We start from the raw sequence: 15,921 nt of genomic DNA on the forward strand, positions 1-15,921 counted from the left end.
AAATGTAATAAAAAGGTGGAATACCTTCAGAATATACTGTGTATATACACTCAGTGGCTAATTTATTTGCCTACAGAACAGCCGTAATTCTTCAGGGCATGGAAATGTTGCTCAATTGATATCAAGGGACCTAACATGTGCCAGGAAAACATTCCCCACATCATTACACCACCACCAGCCTGTACCGTTGACACCAGGCAGGATGGGGCCATGGACTCATGCTGCTTACGCCAAATCCTGACTCTGCCATCAACATGATACAACAGGAACAGGGATTCGTTTGCCCTGGCAATGTTTTTCCATTCCTCAATTGTCCAGTGTTGGTGATCGCGTGCCCACTGAAGCCGCTTCTTCTTGTGTTTAGCTGATAGGAGAGGAACCTGGTATGGCTGCAGTAGCCCATCCGTGACAAGGATCGACGAGTTGTGCATTCTGAGATGCCGTTCTGCACACCACTGGTGTACTGCATCTTTATTTGCCTGCTTCTCGCCTGCCTGTTAGCTTGCTATACTTGCCATTCTCCTTGGACCTCTCATCAACGAGCTGTCTTCACCCACTGCTGCTGACTGGATGCTTTTTGTTTGTCGCACCGTTCTCAGTAAACCCTGGACACTGTCGTGTGTGAAAATCCCAGGAGGCCTGCCGTTTCTGAGATACTGGAATCAGTGTGCCTGGTACCAATGATCATAACACGCTCACAGTTGCTTAGGTCACTCGTTTTGCCCATTCTAACCTTCAATCGAACAGTAACTGAATGTCTCGATGCCTGTCTGCCTTCTTTATATAGCAAGCCACGGCCATGTGACTCACTGTCTGTAAGTGTGAACCATTTTCGTGAACAGGGTGGTGTACCTAATAAACTGGCCATTGAGTGTACATACACTGACTATAGAAAACATTAAAAACACCTGCTCTTTCCATGACATAGACTGACCAGATGAATCTAAGTAAGAGCTATGATCCCTTATTGATGTCACTTGTTAAATCCAATTCAGTCAGTGCAGATGAAGGGGAGGAGACAGGTTAAAGAATAATTTTTAAGCCTTGAAACAATTGAGACATGGCTTGTGTATGTGTGCCATTCAGAGGGTGAATGAGCAAGACAAAAAATGTAAGTGCCTTTGGACGGTGTGAGGTCGTAGCTGCCAGGTGCACCGGTGTGTGTCAAGGGGGGTTTCAGCTAAATTTTAGGTTGGTATTCCTAATGTTTGGTACACGTTGTGTATATCACAGGAGGCTGGTGAGGGGAGTACAGCTCATAATAATGGCTGGAATGGAGTGAACAACCACATGGAAATCACATGTTTGATACCATTCCATTTATTCCGTTCCAGCCATTAATATGAGCCCGTCCTCCCCAATTAAAGTGCCACCGGCTGCCTGTGATATAGGACACCGTTCGAAAGTTTGGACACACCTACTCATTCAAGGGGTTTTCTTTATTTTTACTATTTTCTACATTGTAGAATAATAGTGAAGACATCAAAACTATGAAATAACACATACGGAATAATGTAGTAACCAAAAAAGTGTTAAACAAATGAAAATATATTTTATATTTGAGGTTCTTCAATGTAGCCACCCTTTGCCTTGATGACAGCTCTGCACACTCTTGGCATTCTCTCAACCAGCTTCATTAGGTAGTCACCTGGAATGCATTTCAATTGACGTGCCTTGGTGTGCCTTGTTAAAAGTTAATTTGTGGAATTTCTTTCCTTCTTAATGTGTTTGTAGCCAATCAGTTGTGTTATGACAAGGTAGGGGTGGTATACAGAAGATAGCCCTATTTGGTTAAAGACCAAGTCCCTATTATGGCAAGAACAGCTCAAATAAGCAAAGAGAAACAACATTCCATCATTACTTTTAGACGTGAAGGTCAGTCAATCCAGAAAATGTCAAGAACTTTGAAAGTTTCTCCAAGTGCAGTCGCAAAAACCATCAAGCGCTATGATGAAACTGTCTCTCATGAGGACCGCCACAGGAAAGGAAGACCCAGAGTTACCTCTGCTGCAGAGGATAAGTTCATGAGAGTTAACTGCACCTCAGATTGCAGCCCAAATAAATGCTTCACAGATATCAAGTAATAGACACATCTTAACATCAACTGTTCAGAGGAGACTGCGTGAATCAGGCCTTCAAGAAACTACAACTAAAGGACAGCAAGAAGAAGAAGAGACTTGCTTGGGCCAAGAAACACAAGCAATGGACATTAGACTGGTGGAAATCTGTCCTTTGGTTTGATGAGTCCAGATTTGAGATTTTTGGTTCCAACCGCCCTGTGTTTGTGAGACCCAGAGTAAGTCAATGGATGATCTCCGCATGTGTGGTTCCCACCATGAAGCATGGAGGAGGAGGAGGTATGATGGTGTGGGGGTGCTTTGCTGGTGACACTGTCAGTGATTTATTTAGAATTCAAGGCCCACTTAGCCAGCATGGCTAACACAGCATTCTGCAGTGATACTCCATCTCATCTGGTTTGCGCTTAGTGGAACTATAATTGTTTTTTCAACAGGACAATGACTCACACACACTTCCAGGCTGTGTAAGGGCTATTTGACGAAGAAGGAGAGGGATGGAGTGCTGCATCAGATCCTGGCTTCCACAATCCCGACCTCAACCCAATTGAGATTGTTTGGGATGAGTTGGACCGCAGAGTGAAGGAAAAGCAGCCAACAAGTGCTCAGCATAAGTGGGAACTGTCACGTCCTGATCTGTTTCACCTGTCCTTGTGCTTGTCTCCACTCCCCCCCCCCCCCCCCCCCCCCCCCCCAGGTTTCGCTTATTGTCCCCGGTATATTTATCCCTGTGTTTCCTGTTTCTCTGTGCCAGTTTGTCTTATTTGTCAAGTCAACCAGCGTTTTTGTGTCTCAGCTTTGTGTCTCAGCTGCTTTTCCCAGTCTCTCTTTTCTCACCCTCCTGGTTTTGACCCTTGCCTGTCCTGACTCTGAGCCCGCCTACCTGACCACTCTGCTTGCCCCTGACCTCGAGCCTGCCTATCGCCTGGTACTGTTTGGACCTGGTTTATAAACTTTCGCCTGTACCCGACCTGCCTTTTGCCTACCCCTCTTGTTATAATAAATATCGGAGCTCAACCATCTGCCTCCTGTGTCTGCATTTGGGTCTCACCTTGTGCCCTTATAGGAACTCCTTCAAGACTGTTGGACAAGCATTCCTCATGAAGCTGGTTGAGAGAATGCCAATAGTGTGCAAAGCTGTCATCAAGCTACTTTGGAGAATCTCAAATATAAAATATATTTGTATGTATGTATGTAAGTATGTATATTTGTTTAACACTTTTTTGGTTACTACATGAGTCCATATGTGTTCTTTCATAGTTTCGATGTCTTAACTATTATTCTACAATGTAGAAAATAGTACAAATAAAGAAAAACTCTTGAATGAGTAGGTGTGTACAAACTTTTGAATGTAACTGTATGTATAAACCACATAGATTTTTCGGAAGCTGTTGGGATTCTTCAGGCAGTGGAAAATCCATTGAATTAGAACTGATTGGAGTGGGAATACCCCTCCTGCTAATTCTAATTCTATGAATGCAGCATTCCCTGCTTGATAGAACAACAGTCTCATCTCAAATGATGTAGAAAATTATGAATAACTGCAGCTGTTTATCTTGTAGCCCACACACTATCTTGTAGACCTAAAATGCTTCAGTGTGCAGTTGGACTGCAGTTCCCTGAGCTGTGTGTGTGTGCTCTTTTCCCTGGGCCAGTGAAAGTGTCAGTCGATAGATGCATGGTGACAGGTCCTCTTTCTCAGCTCGCTGTGTGTGGGCGTTGCGTGTGCAGTGTGTGCAGGGGGAGGTGTGCTGATATGTTTGTGTGTGTGTGTGTTTGTATGTCTGTGACAGCAGCTGCAGTGGACAAACACACACACACACACACACACACACACACACACACACACACACACACACACACACACACACACACACACACACACACACACACACACACACACACACACACACACACACACACACACACACACACACACACACACACAGCATGTTGTTTTAAAACCACCTGGCTCTTTAATCTCCTAATCAGACTCAAACCAGATGTGAACTGAAAACTGTTTTTGTTTTGTTATGTTTGGAAAGAGAGAAAAATCAAACTTTTTGTACAGTTTTCATTCTCCTTCCCCAGATGAAAGAATTTTCTACTGTCAACAAGCACACACACCAGTCCCTGTTTCACCCAGCCATGTTATTAAAAAAGTGTGAATCAAACAGAAGTCTTTCTGGTGACAAGTGTTCCTTGAGTGGGTCAGCGGAGAAGAGGTGTAGATTGAAAAGAGTTCCCATCAACTCTTAGGACACACACGAACACACTGTTGTTTTTAATATCATGTTTACTTTCAGGTTCTCCAACAGACTTACTTCCTTTAGTCACAGGACTGGCTTTGATCTCAGCCCCGTTAGTCCTGCACACTGTCTGTATGTGTGTGTGTGTGCATGCGTGCGTGCGTGCAAGTGTTTATATGCAAACCACTCAACCAAACTCATTTCACGTTGGTGTGTACGTGTGTTTGTTCAGCTTTGGGTGGGAGATTTTACATGTGAAGCAGCTGAGGAGGAGAGAGGAGGGGAAGGGAGAGGAGGAGGGGAGGGGAGAGGTGGAGAGGAGGAGAGGAGGGGAGGGGAGAGGTGGAGGAGAGAAGGGGAGGGGAGAGGGGTTGAATGTAGCTGGAGGTGAGTATATAACCATGGTAGTGTGATAGTGTGTGTCAGGGTAGGAGGGTGTCAGTGAAGCTGATGTAATGTTATGTCGTGTGTGTTCTGTACACGGAGCTACTGTGGGCAGGACTCACCTCTTTAGAACATCGTCTGTAATCCTTGTAACCAAGTCAAGGGGACCTTGTCATATTGTTCATGAGACATCAAGCCATTCGAAGGCTGCCACCACAGATATTACAAAATATACTAATCTCTTCTTCTCTCCATCTGCACCATTCTATGGTTGTAGACTGATGTCATACAGTGTGTGTGTGCGTGTAAGTGCGTGCGTGTGTGTCTGTGATGACACATGGGGTGAGAGTGTCACGCCATTCTTGAACATTCCTTATCTCCCTGACCCCTCCCCTGACTTCGCCCCCTCAACCCACCAATGTCACACAAACACACGCATGCATGCATGCACACACACACGGTGACAGCAATCAGTCATGTTGCCATGCTGCCGGCGGTCACAGCAACCCCTGACATTTCCAATCATCAGGGAGAGAACATTTGTGACAGTACAGAAAGAGTAGAGAGGAGAGAGGGGGAGGAGAGAAAGATGGAGGGGAGAGAATGAGTAGGAAAGAGAGAGAGAAAGTGAGAAACACACATCAGAAGTCAACTGTCGCCTCTGGAGTGATCTGTACTCAGGGTTCAATACTACTGTGCATTACTCAGGGTTCAATACCCTGCTATCAGGAACTAAAAATGCCTCTAGATGTTTTCACTGAACAAGGAAACAGAGGCACACATCATTATCGTCGGCTAGATTAGAGCACTGTCAAGTAGAATATCTACAGCAGTGTATCCTTTAGGTCAGTGTGTTTCAGTGTTTGCTGCGGGTCACCAGGATCAGGGTTGAGACAGACAGGACTGATGCATCTGTAACGAGTTAAGTTCACTCCACAGCTAGCTTGAAATGTCGCCGATGGAGCTAACTAATTGGTACCTTTTGTATAGCTCAATCAGTTGGTATGCTGTCAAGGAGGACGTTAATGTGTGTCTGCGAGCAGAGGTTCACTGGTTTGAGCCCGGTATGGGGATAGGGCAGCGTTTCCCAAATGAGGGGTCGCGACCCTGATCCTGGTGACCCGCAGCAAATACACTGATTTGAAAATGGTGTCTTGAGGAAAACCTCTGAATAAAAACAATAATGGCTCTTGGTTCATAGAATATTATGACCTCAAAACTGAAAGATAAGTCTCTCAGGAACATGTATGTCTTCTGTTTCCCTCTACAATGACCACAAAGCCTCATTAGAACAGAGTGGAGGGGACGAGACCAGGCGCTAAATCAGGGCGGCATTTTCTGAGCTAAACTGACCAAGACGCACCTCTAACAACAACACATAAAACCTCACATAATTCTGCCTAAAAACAATGTCAATTTCTCTCAACCAGTGGCATATGTGCTTTTTAGGTGAGAGCTGATGCCGCCCTGTGATAAGCAGTGCCCACTTTGTCTAAGACAGGGGTGCTAAATATTTTGCTTGTCCATTCCCAGCGCACCTCTCCAGATTCCAGGTTCTGTTGGAGAGACGCATCGCTGCGGCGATCCACCAATGTTCCGTCCAAAAAATGTTCTAACATAAATCATGTAGCAGATCTAGGATATGGTAGAAATAATATGTGGCCTTCTGAGTGGCGCAGTGGTCTAAGTCACTGCATCGCAGTGCTAGCTGTGCCACTAGAGATCCGTGAGTCCAGGCTCTGTTGCAGCCGGCCGCAACCGGGAGACCCATGGGACGGCGCACAATTGTCCCAGAGTCATCCGGGTTAGGGGAGGGTTTGGCCGGCAGGGATGTTCTTGTCCCATCGCGCACTAGCAACTCCTGTGGCGGGCCGGGTGCAATGCACGCTGACACGGTCGCCAGGTGTACAGTGTTTCCTCCGACACATTGGTGTGACTTGGCTGGGTTGTGTTTTGGAGGACGCACGGCTCTCGACCTTCGCCTCTCCCAAGTCCAGCGATGGGACAAGACTGTAACTACCAATTGGATACGACGAAATTGGAGAGAAAAGGGGTAAAAGAAAAGAAATGTCTATGTGACCTTTTCTGTAGCCTAGAGGCTGGAGATAAAATGGATGACAATGTAATGAGACAGACACTTTTTACATCATGCAGGTTTCTCCCATCAAATAGCCTAACCTACAGTAAATGGCGCTCAATCAAATAAAACATTTGCTGTCATGTTATCAAACAACATATCCTAAAAACAAGACAGGTGAAAGTAGAATGGACACTATGGAATGGACCATAACAACTGTTGGCCAGGAGTTTCACCCCATTGTCATGATCAGTGGTTTCAAATTTGTATCCATACATTTTTTTGGACAAGCTGATTATAGCGAAAAATAACATACTTCTGCATTTCTCACTGTGTCAACACATTGCAGATATGCTCACGATAACTCCTGATAAAGTTGGGTAGCTGATATTCAGAGCATAAATAGCCAAATTGATTAGTCACAGGAATCAGGACTAATAAAGCCAGTCCAATGGCCTGTTTAACAAACAGTGGGTCTGCCACATGGATGGGCATTCATTAAATTCCATTACGGCGACATGGTAGGCTACACCACAGTAAACGTGAGCCAACATCTTTTGGACGTCTTTTTTTTGTGTTTTATAAACGGTAGGATTACCACGTAGATGGGCATTCATAAAATGATTTAACAGGCAGTACTGTAGGCTACACCTCAGTAAGCACGGACCGACACCGAAGCCTTTTGGACATCTTTTTTTGGTGCAGACTAGTCTTGATTTCCACATCCACGGACATTGGTTTTTGGTCTGGTCTGGACCAAATCTGATGTTAAGTACTGTTGACCGGCAAATTATACCGGTGTGTCCGTTCCTTGAGTGTGTCCCCGCTCCGTCTGTCAGGTCAGTCAGCAGGATGTACCAGCATGGTGGAGGTCATGGAGGAGGTCCTCAGGAGGTGGCGCTAACAGACGAAGAGAAGGAGATCATCAACAGTGTTCTGGCTCGGGCTGAGACCATAGAGGCCATGGAGCAGGAGAGGATCGGGTGAGACAGACAGAGAGAGAGAGCGGGGAACGAGAACGAGAGAGAAATAGAAAACTGTGTGTGCGTGTGTGTGTGTGTGTGTGTGTGTGTGTGTGTGTGTGTGTGTGTGTGTGTGTGTGTGTGTGTGTGTGTGTGTGTGTGTGTGTGTGTGTGTGTGTGTGTGTGTGTGTGTGTGTGTGTGTGTGTGTGTGTGTGTGTGTGTGTGTGCATACTGTGTGATCTCTCCTCTCTAGGCGGTTAGCGACCTTTCTGGACAGTGTTTGTGTGTGTGTGTGTGTGTGTGTGTGTGTGTGTGTGTGTGTGTGTGTGTGTGTGTGTGTGTGTGTGTGTGTGTGTGTGTGTGTGTGTGTGTGTGTGTGTGTGTGTGTGTGTGTGTGTGTGTGTGTGTGTACTGCAGGCGTTTTGCCACTAGGTTGGACAGTATGAAGAAGACGGCGTGTGGAGATGGTCAGTCTCGTTGTCTGCTGTGTGGAGAGACGTTTGGACAGCAGGGAGTCACCTCTGTACTCTGTTCCCACTGCAAGAAGGTAACAAACACACCTACCTACAGAGACTACTACAACACATTGACTGGACCCGCAGGGGTAAACTACTGTATCTCCTGTATCTCCTGTATCTCCTGTAACTCCTGTATCTCCTGTAACTCCTGTAACTCCTGTATCTCCTGTAACTCCTTTATCTCCTGTAACTCCTATAACTCCTGTAACTCCTGTAACTCCTGTATCTCCTGTAACTCCTGTAACTCCTGTATCTCCTGTAACTCCTGTAACTCCTGTATCTCCTGTAACTCCTTTATCTCCTGTAACTCCTATAACTCCTGTAACTCCTGTATCTCCTGTAACTCCTGTATCTCCTGTAACTCTTATAACTCCTGTAACTCCTGTAACTCCTTTATCTCCTGTATCTCCTGTAACTCTTGTAACTCCGGTATCTCCTGTAACTCCTTTATCTCCTGTAATTCCTTTATCTCCTGTAACTTCTATGACTCCTGTAACTCCTGTATCTCCTATAATTCCTGTAGCTCCTGTAACTCCTGTATCTCCTGTATCTCCTGTAACTCCTATAACTCCTGTAACTCCTTTATCTCCTGTATCTCCTGTAACTCCTGTAACTCCTGTAATTCCTTTATCTCCTGTAACTTCTATAACTCCTGTAACTCCTGTATCTCCTATAATTCCTGTAGCTCCTGTAACTCCTGTATCTCCTGTAACTCCTGTATCTCCTGTATCTCCTGTAACTCCTATAACTCCTGTAACTCCTTTATCTCCTGTATCTCCTGTAACTCCTGTATCTCCTGTAACTCCTTTATCTCCTGTAACTCCTATAACTCCTGTAACTCCTTTATCTCCTGTATCTCCTGTAACTCCTGTATCTCATGTAACTCCTTTATCTCCTGTAATTCCTTTATCTCCTGTAACTTCTATAGCTCCTGTAACTCCTGTATCTCCTATAATTCCTGTATCTCCTGTAACTCCTGTATCTCCTGTATCTCCTGTAACTCCTTTATCTCCTGTAACTCCTGTAACTCCTGTATCTCCTGTGACTCCTTTATCTCCTGTATCTCCTCTAACTCCTGTAACCAGTGGTGGAAAAAGTACCAAATGTTCATACTTGAGTAAAAGTAAAGATACCTTAAAAGAAAATGACTCAAGTAAAAGTGAAAGTCACCCAGTAAAACACTACTTGAGTAAAAGTCTTTGGTTTTAAATATACTTAAGTATCAAAAGTTGGCCTCCCGAGTGGGGCAGTGGTCTAAGGCACTACATTGCAGTGCTAGCTGGGCCACTAGAGTCCAGGCTCTGTCGCAGCCGGCCGAGACCAGGAGACCCATGGGGCGGCGCACAATTGACCCAGCATCGTCCGGGTTAGGGGAGGGTTTGACCGGTAGGGATGTCCTTGTTCCATCGCGCACTAGCAACTCCTGTGGCGGGCCGGGCGCAGTGCACGCTGACACGGTCGCCAGGTGTACAGTGTTTCCTCCGACACATTGGTGCAGCTGGCTTCCGGGTTAAGTGGGCATTGTGTCAAGAAGCAGTGCGGCTTGGTTGGGTTGTGTTTCGGAGGACACACAGCTCTCGACCTTCGCCTCTCCTGAGTCCGTACTGGAGTTGCAGCGATGAGACAAGGCTGCAACGACTGATTGGATACCACGAAGTTGAGGAGAAAAAGGGGTAAAAAATAAATAAACAAATTATTAATAATAAGTATCAAAAGTAAATGTAATTGCTAAAATATACCTAACTATAAAAAGTAAAAGTATAAATCACTTCAAATTCCTTATATTAACCAAACCAGATGGCACCATTTTCTTGTTTTTTAAACAGATAGCCAAGGGCACACTCCAACACTCAGAAATCCTTTACAAACGAAGCATGTGTGTTTAGTGAGTCCACACGATCAAAGGCAGTAGGGATGACCAGGGATGTTCTCTTGATAAGTGTGTGAATTAGAAAATGTTCCTGTCTTGCTAAGCATTCAAAATGTAATGAGTACTTTTGGGTGCCAGGGAAAATGTATTTAGTAAAAAGTACATCATTGTCTTTAAGAATGTAGTGAAGTAAAAGTAAAATATATAAATAGTTAAGTTAAGTACAGATACCCAAAACAACTACTTAAGTAGTACTTTAAAGTATTTTTACTTAAGTATTTTACACCACTGCCTGTAACTAGTGTAAGTCATAATTTTGTTAATTTCTTTTGTTCTACTTTCTAGTTCTTGTTACTTAGAGATGATCCTGTCTGTACATTCACTATATGAACTGTAAAATTGTGTGTGTACCTGCACTGCCTCAAGAGACCTGTGTGTGTGTGTGTGTGTGTGTGTGTGTGTGTGTGTGTGTGTGTGTGTGTGTGTGTGTGTGTGTGTGTGCGTGTGCGCGTGTGCGCGTGTGTGTGTGTGTGCGTGCGCGTGTGCGTGTGCGCGTGTGTGTTTCTGCCTCCAGCACATGTGCAGTAATTGTGGGATTCAGAACAGCCGTTCGTCATCTCCAGTGTGGGTCTGTAGGATCTGCAGTGAACATCAAGAGGTGAGGTGGAAAAAGAGGGAAAGAGAGAGAGAGGAAAGAGAGAGACAGGATAGAAGTGAGAGGAGAGGCATGAGGGGCAGAGGGGGGGGGACAAGGGGAGAGTGATGAGGGGAGGAAAGAAGGGGTGGAGAGACAGTCAGTAGCTTTAATCATTTTAATAATAATTCGCAGTACCCTCTAATTATCCTCCATTGAATATTCCCTCTTATGAGAAATGATTGTGGTTGTTTGTCCCTTCAGAATCTAAAAGGAGAGACAGATGGAGAGAGAAGGGGAGAGAGAGGAAGATAAGGGGTAGAGAGAGAAGGAGGAAGATACGGGGTAAAAGAGAGAAGGCTGGAGAGAGGAAGAGAGAGAAGGGTGGAGAGTGTAAGAGAGTGAAGGGGTAGACGAGAGAGGAGAGAGATGAGGGTTCAGCTGGTTCAGTCACTACGTTTCAGACCCTTTAATTAAATGGTTCTACTTGTCAATCAATGTGCGATAACTCATCTGCTAAGCACGCTACCCCCCCCCCTCCATCTCATTTTCTCTGTCTCTCTCCATCTCATTTTCTCTGTCTCTCTCCATCTCATTTTCTCTGTCTCTCTCCATCTCATTTTCTCTCTTTCCATCTAATTCTCTCCCTCTCCATCTCTCTCTCGCTGTCTCTCCCGAGATCTCTCTCTCACTCTTTCTCTACATCTCTTCCCTCTCTCTCTCTTTCTCTGTGTCTCTCCATCTCTCGTTCTATGTCTAGATGTTGAAGCGTTCTGGAGCATGGTTCTTTAAGGGCCAACCCCAGCAAGTCCTCCCTGCTCCCCTGCCCATCTCCAGGCCCAGAGGGACAGGTACAGAGAGCCCCCGTACCCAGACCCCTACCCATGCCCATCACCAGCCCAGTGCCCAGTCCAGCTACCAGCCAAACCCTGGTGCAGAGGACTACACAGAGCGGCAGGAGCAGCAGGATAACTACTACTCCAACATACAAAACCAAGGTGAGCAGTGGAAACAAGCATTTCCATTTCACTACTAGTTGGACTTGTATGAGAGGTAAAAGCAAAAGCTTTTAGTTTGTCTCAGATGTTGGGTATCGAGGACATATATATTTCAAAATGTCATCTTGTCTCAGAGCCCACTGATGAGCCCCCGTACTCCAGTTCAGAGCAACAGGACCCAGAGGGCAATAGCTCTGCTCAGACACTAGAGGGTGTTGCTGAGGCCCAGGTTAGCCCTGCCGTGGTGGAGGAGGTGGTGAAGATGGAAAGACAGTTAGGCTACAGACCTCCCACAGCCAGAGGAAGAGAGAACCCACCAGCTCCAGCTGACACAGTCACAGCACAGGGTATGATTAAAGGGACATTTCACCCAAATTACAAAATTACATCTGTGTTGCCTTACCCTCTCTGAAAGCAGTCAATGGATAAGAAGAAACAACTTTGGTTTTGTTAACCTACCAATTGCCACCAACGACTAACTTGCATAATCCCTTCTACTTTGAAATTGAGACTGGCTAGATATCTGTATTTCTCTTCTTCAGCCCCTGCACCACAGAAGAGCAGATACCCACAGCAGAGAGAGGAGAGAGCACCACCTCTAGTCAGGGAGGAGAAACCCACTCCTGCCCCCAAACCCAGAATGGCACCACGCACAGGCCCCGCTCCCAACGAAGACAATGACAACGAATACGACTCTGATGAATCCAGTAAGTGAGTGTGTGTTTGTGTGTTTGGTTTTACTATCCTTGTGGGGACCAGATAGTATAACAAGGAAAATTTGGACAAGTGGGGAATGTCCTATTTTAGGCTTAGAGGTTAGGTTAAGGGTTAAAATGATGGTTAGAGTTAGAAATAGGGTTAGGGGTTTGGGGTTAAGGTTTAGGGTTAGGTTTAGGGGTTAGAGGTTACAACACATCCGCCACGCTGACCCTCAACACGGTGGCCCGTAAGGGGTGCGTGCATAGTCCTCTCCTGTACTCCCTGTGTGGCCGTACACGACTTCTACACCATCATTAAGTTTGCTGACGACACAATGGTGGTTGGCTTGATCACCGAAGACGAGACAGCCAATAGGGAGGCAGTGTGGTGCCAGTGTGGTGCCAGGACAACAACCTTTCCCTCAACGTCAGCAAGACAAGGGAGCTGATAGTGGACTACAGGAAATGGAGGGCTGAGCCCCCCCCCCCCCCCCCCTCATTAACATTGACGTGGCTGTAGTGGCGCGGGTCGAGAGCTTCACGTTCCTCGGTGTCCACATCACTAAGGTCCAATCATGGTCCAAACACACACCAACACAGTCGTGAAGAGGGCACGAAAACGCCTCTTCCCCGTCAGGAGGCTGAAAAGATTTGTCATGGGCCCTCAAATCCTCAAAAAGTTCTACAGCTGCACCTTTGAGAGCTGCACCACCGCTTGGTATGGCAACTGCAAGGCACCCGACCGCAAGGTGCTACAGAGAGTGCTAAGTACGGCCCAGTACATCACTGGGGCTGAACTCCCTGCCATCCAGGACCTCTATACCAGGCGGTGTCAGTGGAAGGACCTAAAAATTGTCAAAGACTCCAGCCACCCAAGTCATAGACTGTTCTCTCTGCTGCCACACGGCAATCAATCATTTCAATAAGCATTTTTCTACGGCTGGCCATGCTTTCCACTACCGGCCAACATCTCAGCACCCCCTCCAGCAACTTGCCCCCCCCCCCCCCCCCTTCTCCTTCACCCAAATCCAGACAGCTGATGTTCTGAAAGAGCTGCAAAATCTGGATCCCTACAAATCAGCTGGGCTAGACAATCTGGACCCTTTCCTTCTAAAATTATCCGCCAAAATTGTTGCAACACCTATTACTAGCCTGTTCAACCTCTCTTTTGTATCGTCTGAGATCCCCAAAGATTGGAAAGCTGCCGCGGTCACCCCCCTCTTCAAAGAGGGAGACACTCTAGACCTAAACTGTTGTAGACCTATATCCATCCTGCCCTGCCTTTGTAAAATCTTTGAAAGCCAAGTTAACAAACAGATCACCGACCATTTCGAATCCCACCATACCTTCTCCACTATGCAATCTGGTTTCCAAGCTGGTCACGGGTACACCTCAGCCACGCTCAAGGTCCTAAACGATATCATAACCGCCATCGATAAAAGACAACACTGTGCAGCCGTCTTCATCGACCTGGCCAAGGCTTTTGACTGTCAATCATGGCATTCTTATCGACAGACTCAATAGCCTTGGCTTCTCAAATGACTGCCTCGCCTTGTTCACCAACTACTTCTCAGATAGAGTTCAGTGTGTCGAATCGGAGGGCCTGTTGTCCGGACCTCTGGCAGTCTCTATGGGGGTGCCACAGGGTTCAATTCTCGGGCCGACTCTTTTCTCTGTATACATCAATGATGTCGCTCTTGCTGCTAGTGATTATCTGATCCACCTCTACGCAGACGACACCATTTTGTATACATCTGGCCCTTCTTTGTGCTAACAAACCTCCAAACGAGCTTCAACGCCATACAACTCTCCTTCCGTGGCCTCCAACTACTTTTAAATGCAAGTAAAACTAAGTGCATGCTCTTCAACCGATCGCTGCCCGCACCCTCCCGCCCGACTAGCATCACTACTCTGGACGGTTCTGATCTAGAATGTGTGGACAACTACAAATACCTAGGTGTCTGGTTAGACTGTAAACTCTCCTTCCAGACTCACATAAAGCATCTCCAATCCAAAATTAAATCTAGAATCGGCTTCCTATTTCGCAACAAAGCCTCCTTCCAAACATACCCTCATAAAACTGACTATCCTACCGATCCTTGACTTCGGCGATGTCATTTACAAAATAGCCCCCAACACTCTACTCAGCAAACAGGATGTAGTCATCACAGTGCCATCCGTTTTGTCACCAAAGCCCCATATTCTACCCACCACTTCGACCTGTATGCTCTCGTTGGCTGGGCCTCACTACATATCCGTCGCCAAACCCACTGGCTCCAGGTCATCTATACGTCTTTGCTAGGTAAAGCCCCGCCTTATCTCAGCTCACTGGTCACCATAGCAGCACCCACCCGTAGCACACGCTCCAGCAGATATATTGCACTGGTCATCCCCAAAGCCAGCACTTCCTTTGGCCGCCTTTCCTTCCAGTTCTCTGCTGCCAATGACTGGAACGAATTGCAAAAATCTCTGAAGCTGGAGTCTTATATTTCCCTCTCTAACTTTAAGATTCGACTGTCACAGCAGCTTACCGATTACTGTACCTGTACACAGCCAATCTGTAAATAGCACACCCAACTACCTCATCCACATATTATTACTTACCCTCTTGCTCTTTTGCACCCCAGTATCTCTACTTGCACATCATCATCTGCGCATCTATCACTCCAGTATTAATGCTAAATTGTAATTATTTCGCCTCTATGGACTATTTATTGCCTACCTCCCTACTCTTCTACATTTGCACACACTGTACATAGATTTTTCTGTTATTGACTGTACGTTTGTTTATGTGTAACTCTGTGTTGTTGTTTTTGTCACACTGCTTTGCTTTGTCTTGGCCAGGTTGCAGTTGTTAATGAGAACTTGTTCTCAACTGGCCTACCTGATTAAATTAAGGTGGGGGGGGGGGGGAAAGCTGTATCGAAGTATGGAACCAACAGGACACTAAACAGCTTCTACCCACAAGCCATAAGACTGCTAAAGCATTGACCTTTTTGTCCTAACTCTTTTGACACATCACATACGCTGCTGCTACTATTTATTATATATCCTGTTGCCTCGTCCCTTTACCCCGACCTACAGTGCATTAGGAAAGTATTCAGATCCCTTGACTTTTTCCACATTTTGTTACGTTGCAGCCTTATTCTAAAAATTGATTTTTTTAAAATCCCTTCATCAATCTACACACAATACCCCATTATGACAATGCAAAAACAATGTTTTTACAATTTTTTGCAAACGTGTAAAAAATTTTGGGAAATATCACAATTATAGTTGATGTCGGAAGTTTACATAGACTTAGGTTAGAGTCATTAAAACTTGTTTTTCAACCACTCCACACATTACTTGTAAACAAACTATAGTTCTGGCAAGTCGGTTAGGACGTCTACTTTGTGCATAACACCATTCATTTTTCCAAAAATTCACTGTATCACAATTACAGTGGGTCAAAA

The 15,921-nt window shown here is 45.8% G+C and overlaps 1 protein-coding gene across 4 annotated transcripts in view; it reads left to right on the top strand.

The window, feature by feature from the left end:
• The window catches only part of LOC129813453 (rabphilin-3A-like), a 54,621-nt gene that overhangs the window by 20,592 nt on the left and 18,108 nt on the right, over positions 1–15,921 (top strand). For all 4 annotated transcript variants that reach the window (XM_055865787.1, XM_055865788.1, XM_055865783.1 and 1 more), the window contains 6 exons: positions 7,625–7,768; positions 8,166–8,295; positions 10,711–10,794; positions 11,531–11,768; positions 11,903–12,115; positions 12,311–12,475. In XM_055865787.1, coding sequence (XP_055721762.1) covers positions 7,638–7,768; positions 8,166–8,295; positions 10,711–10,794; positions 11,531–11,768; positions 11,903–12,115; positions 12,311–12,475 — 961 coding nt within the window. In that variant the 5' untranslated portion in view covers positions 7,625–7,637. The remainder of the gene's footprint in view (positions 1–7,624; positions 7,769–8,165; positions 8,296–10,710; positions 10,795–11,530; positions 11,769–11,902; positions 12,116–12,310; positions 12,476–15,921) is intronic.

This window comes from Salvelinus fontinalis, chromosome 2, assembly GCF_029448725.1.
Source record: "Salvelinus fontinalis isolate EN_2023a chromosome 2, ASM2944872v1, whole genome shotgun sequence".
NCBI lineage: Eukaryota > Metazoa > Chordata > Actinopteri > Salmoniformes > Salmonidae > Salvelinus > Salvelinus fontinalis.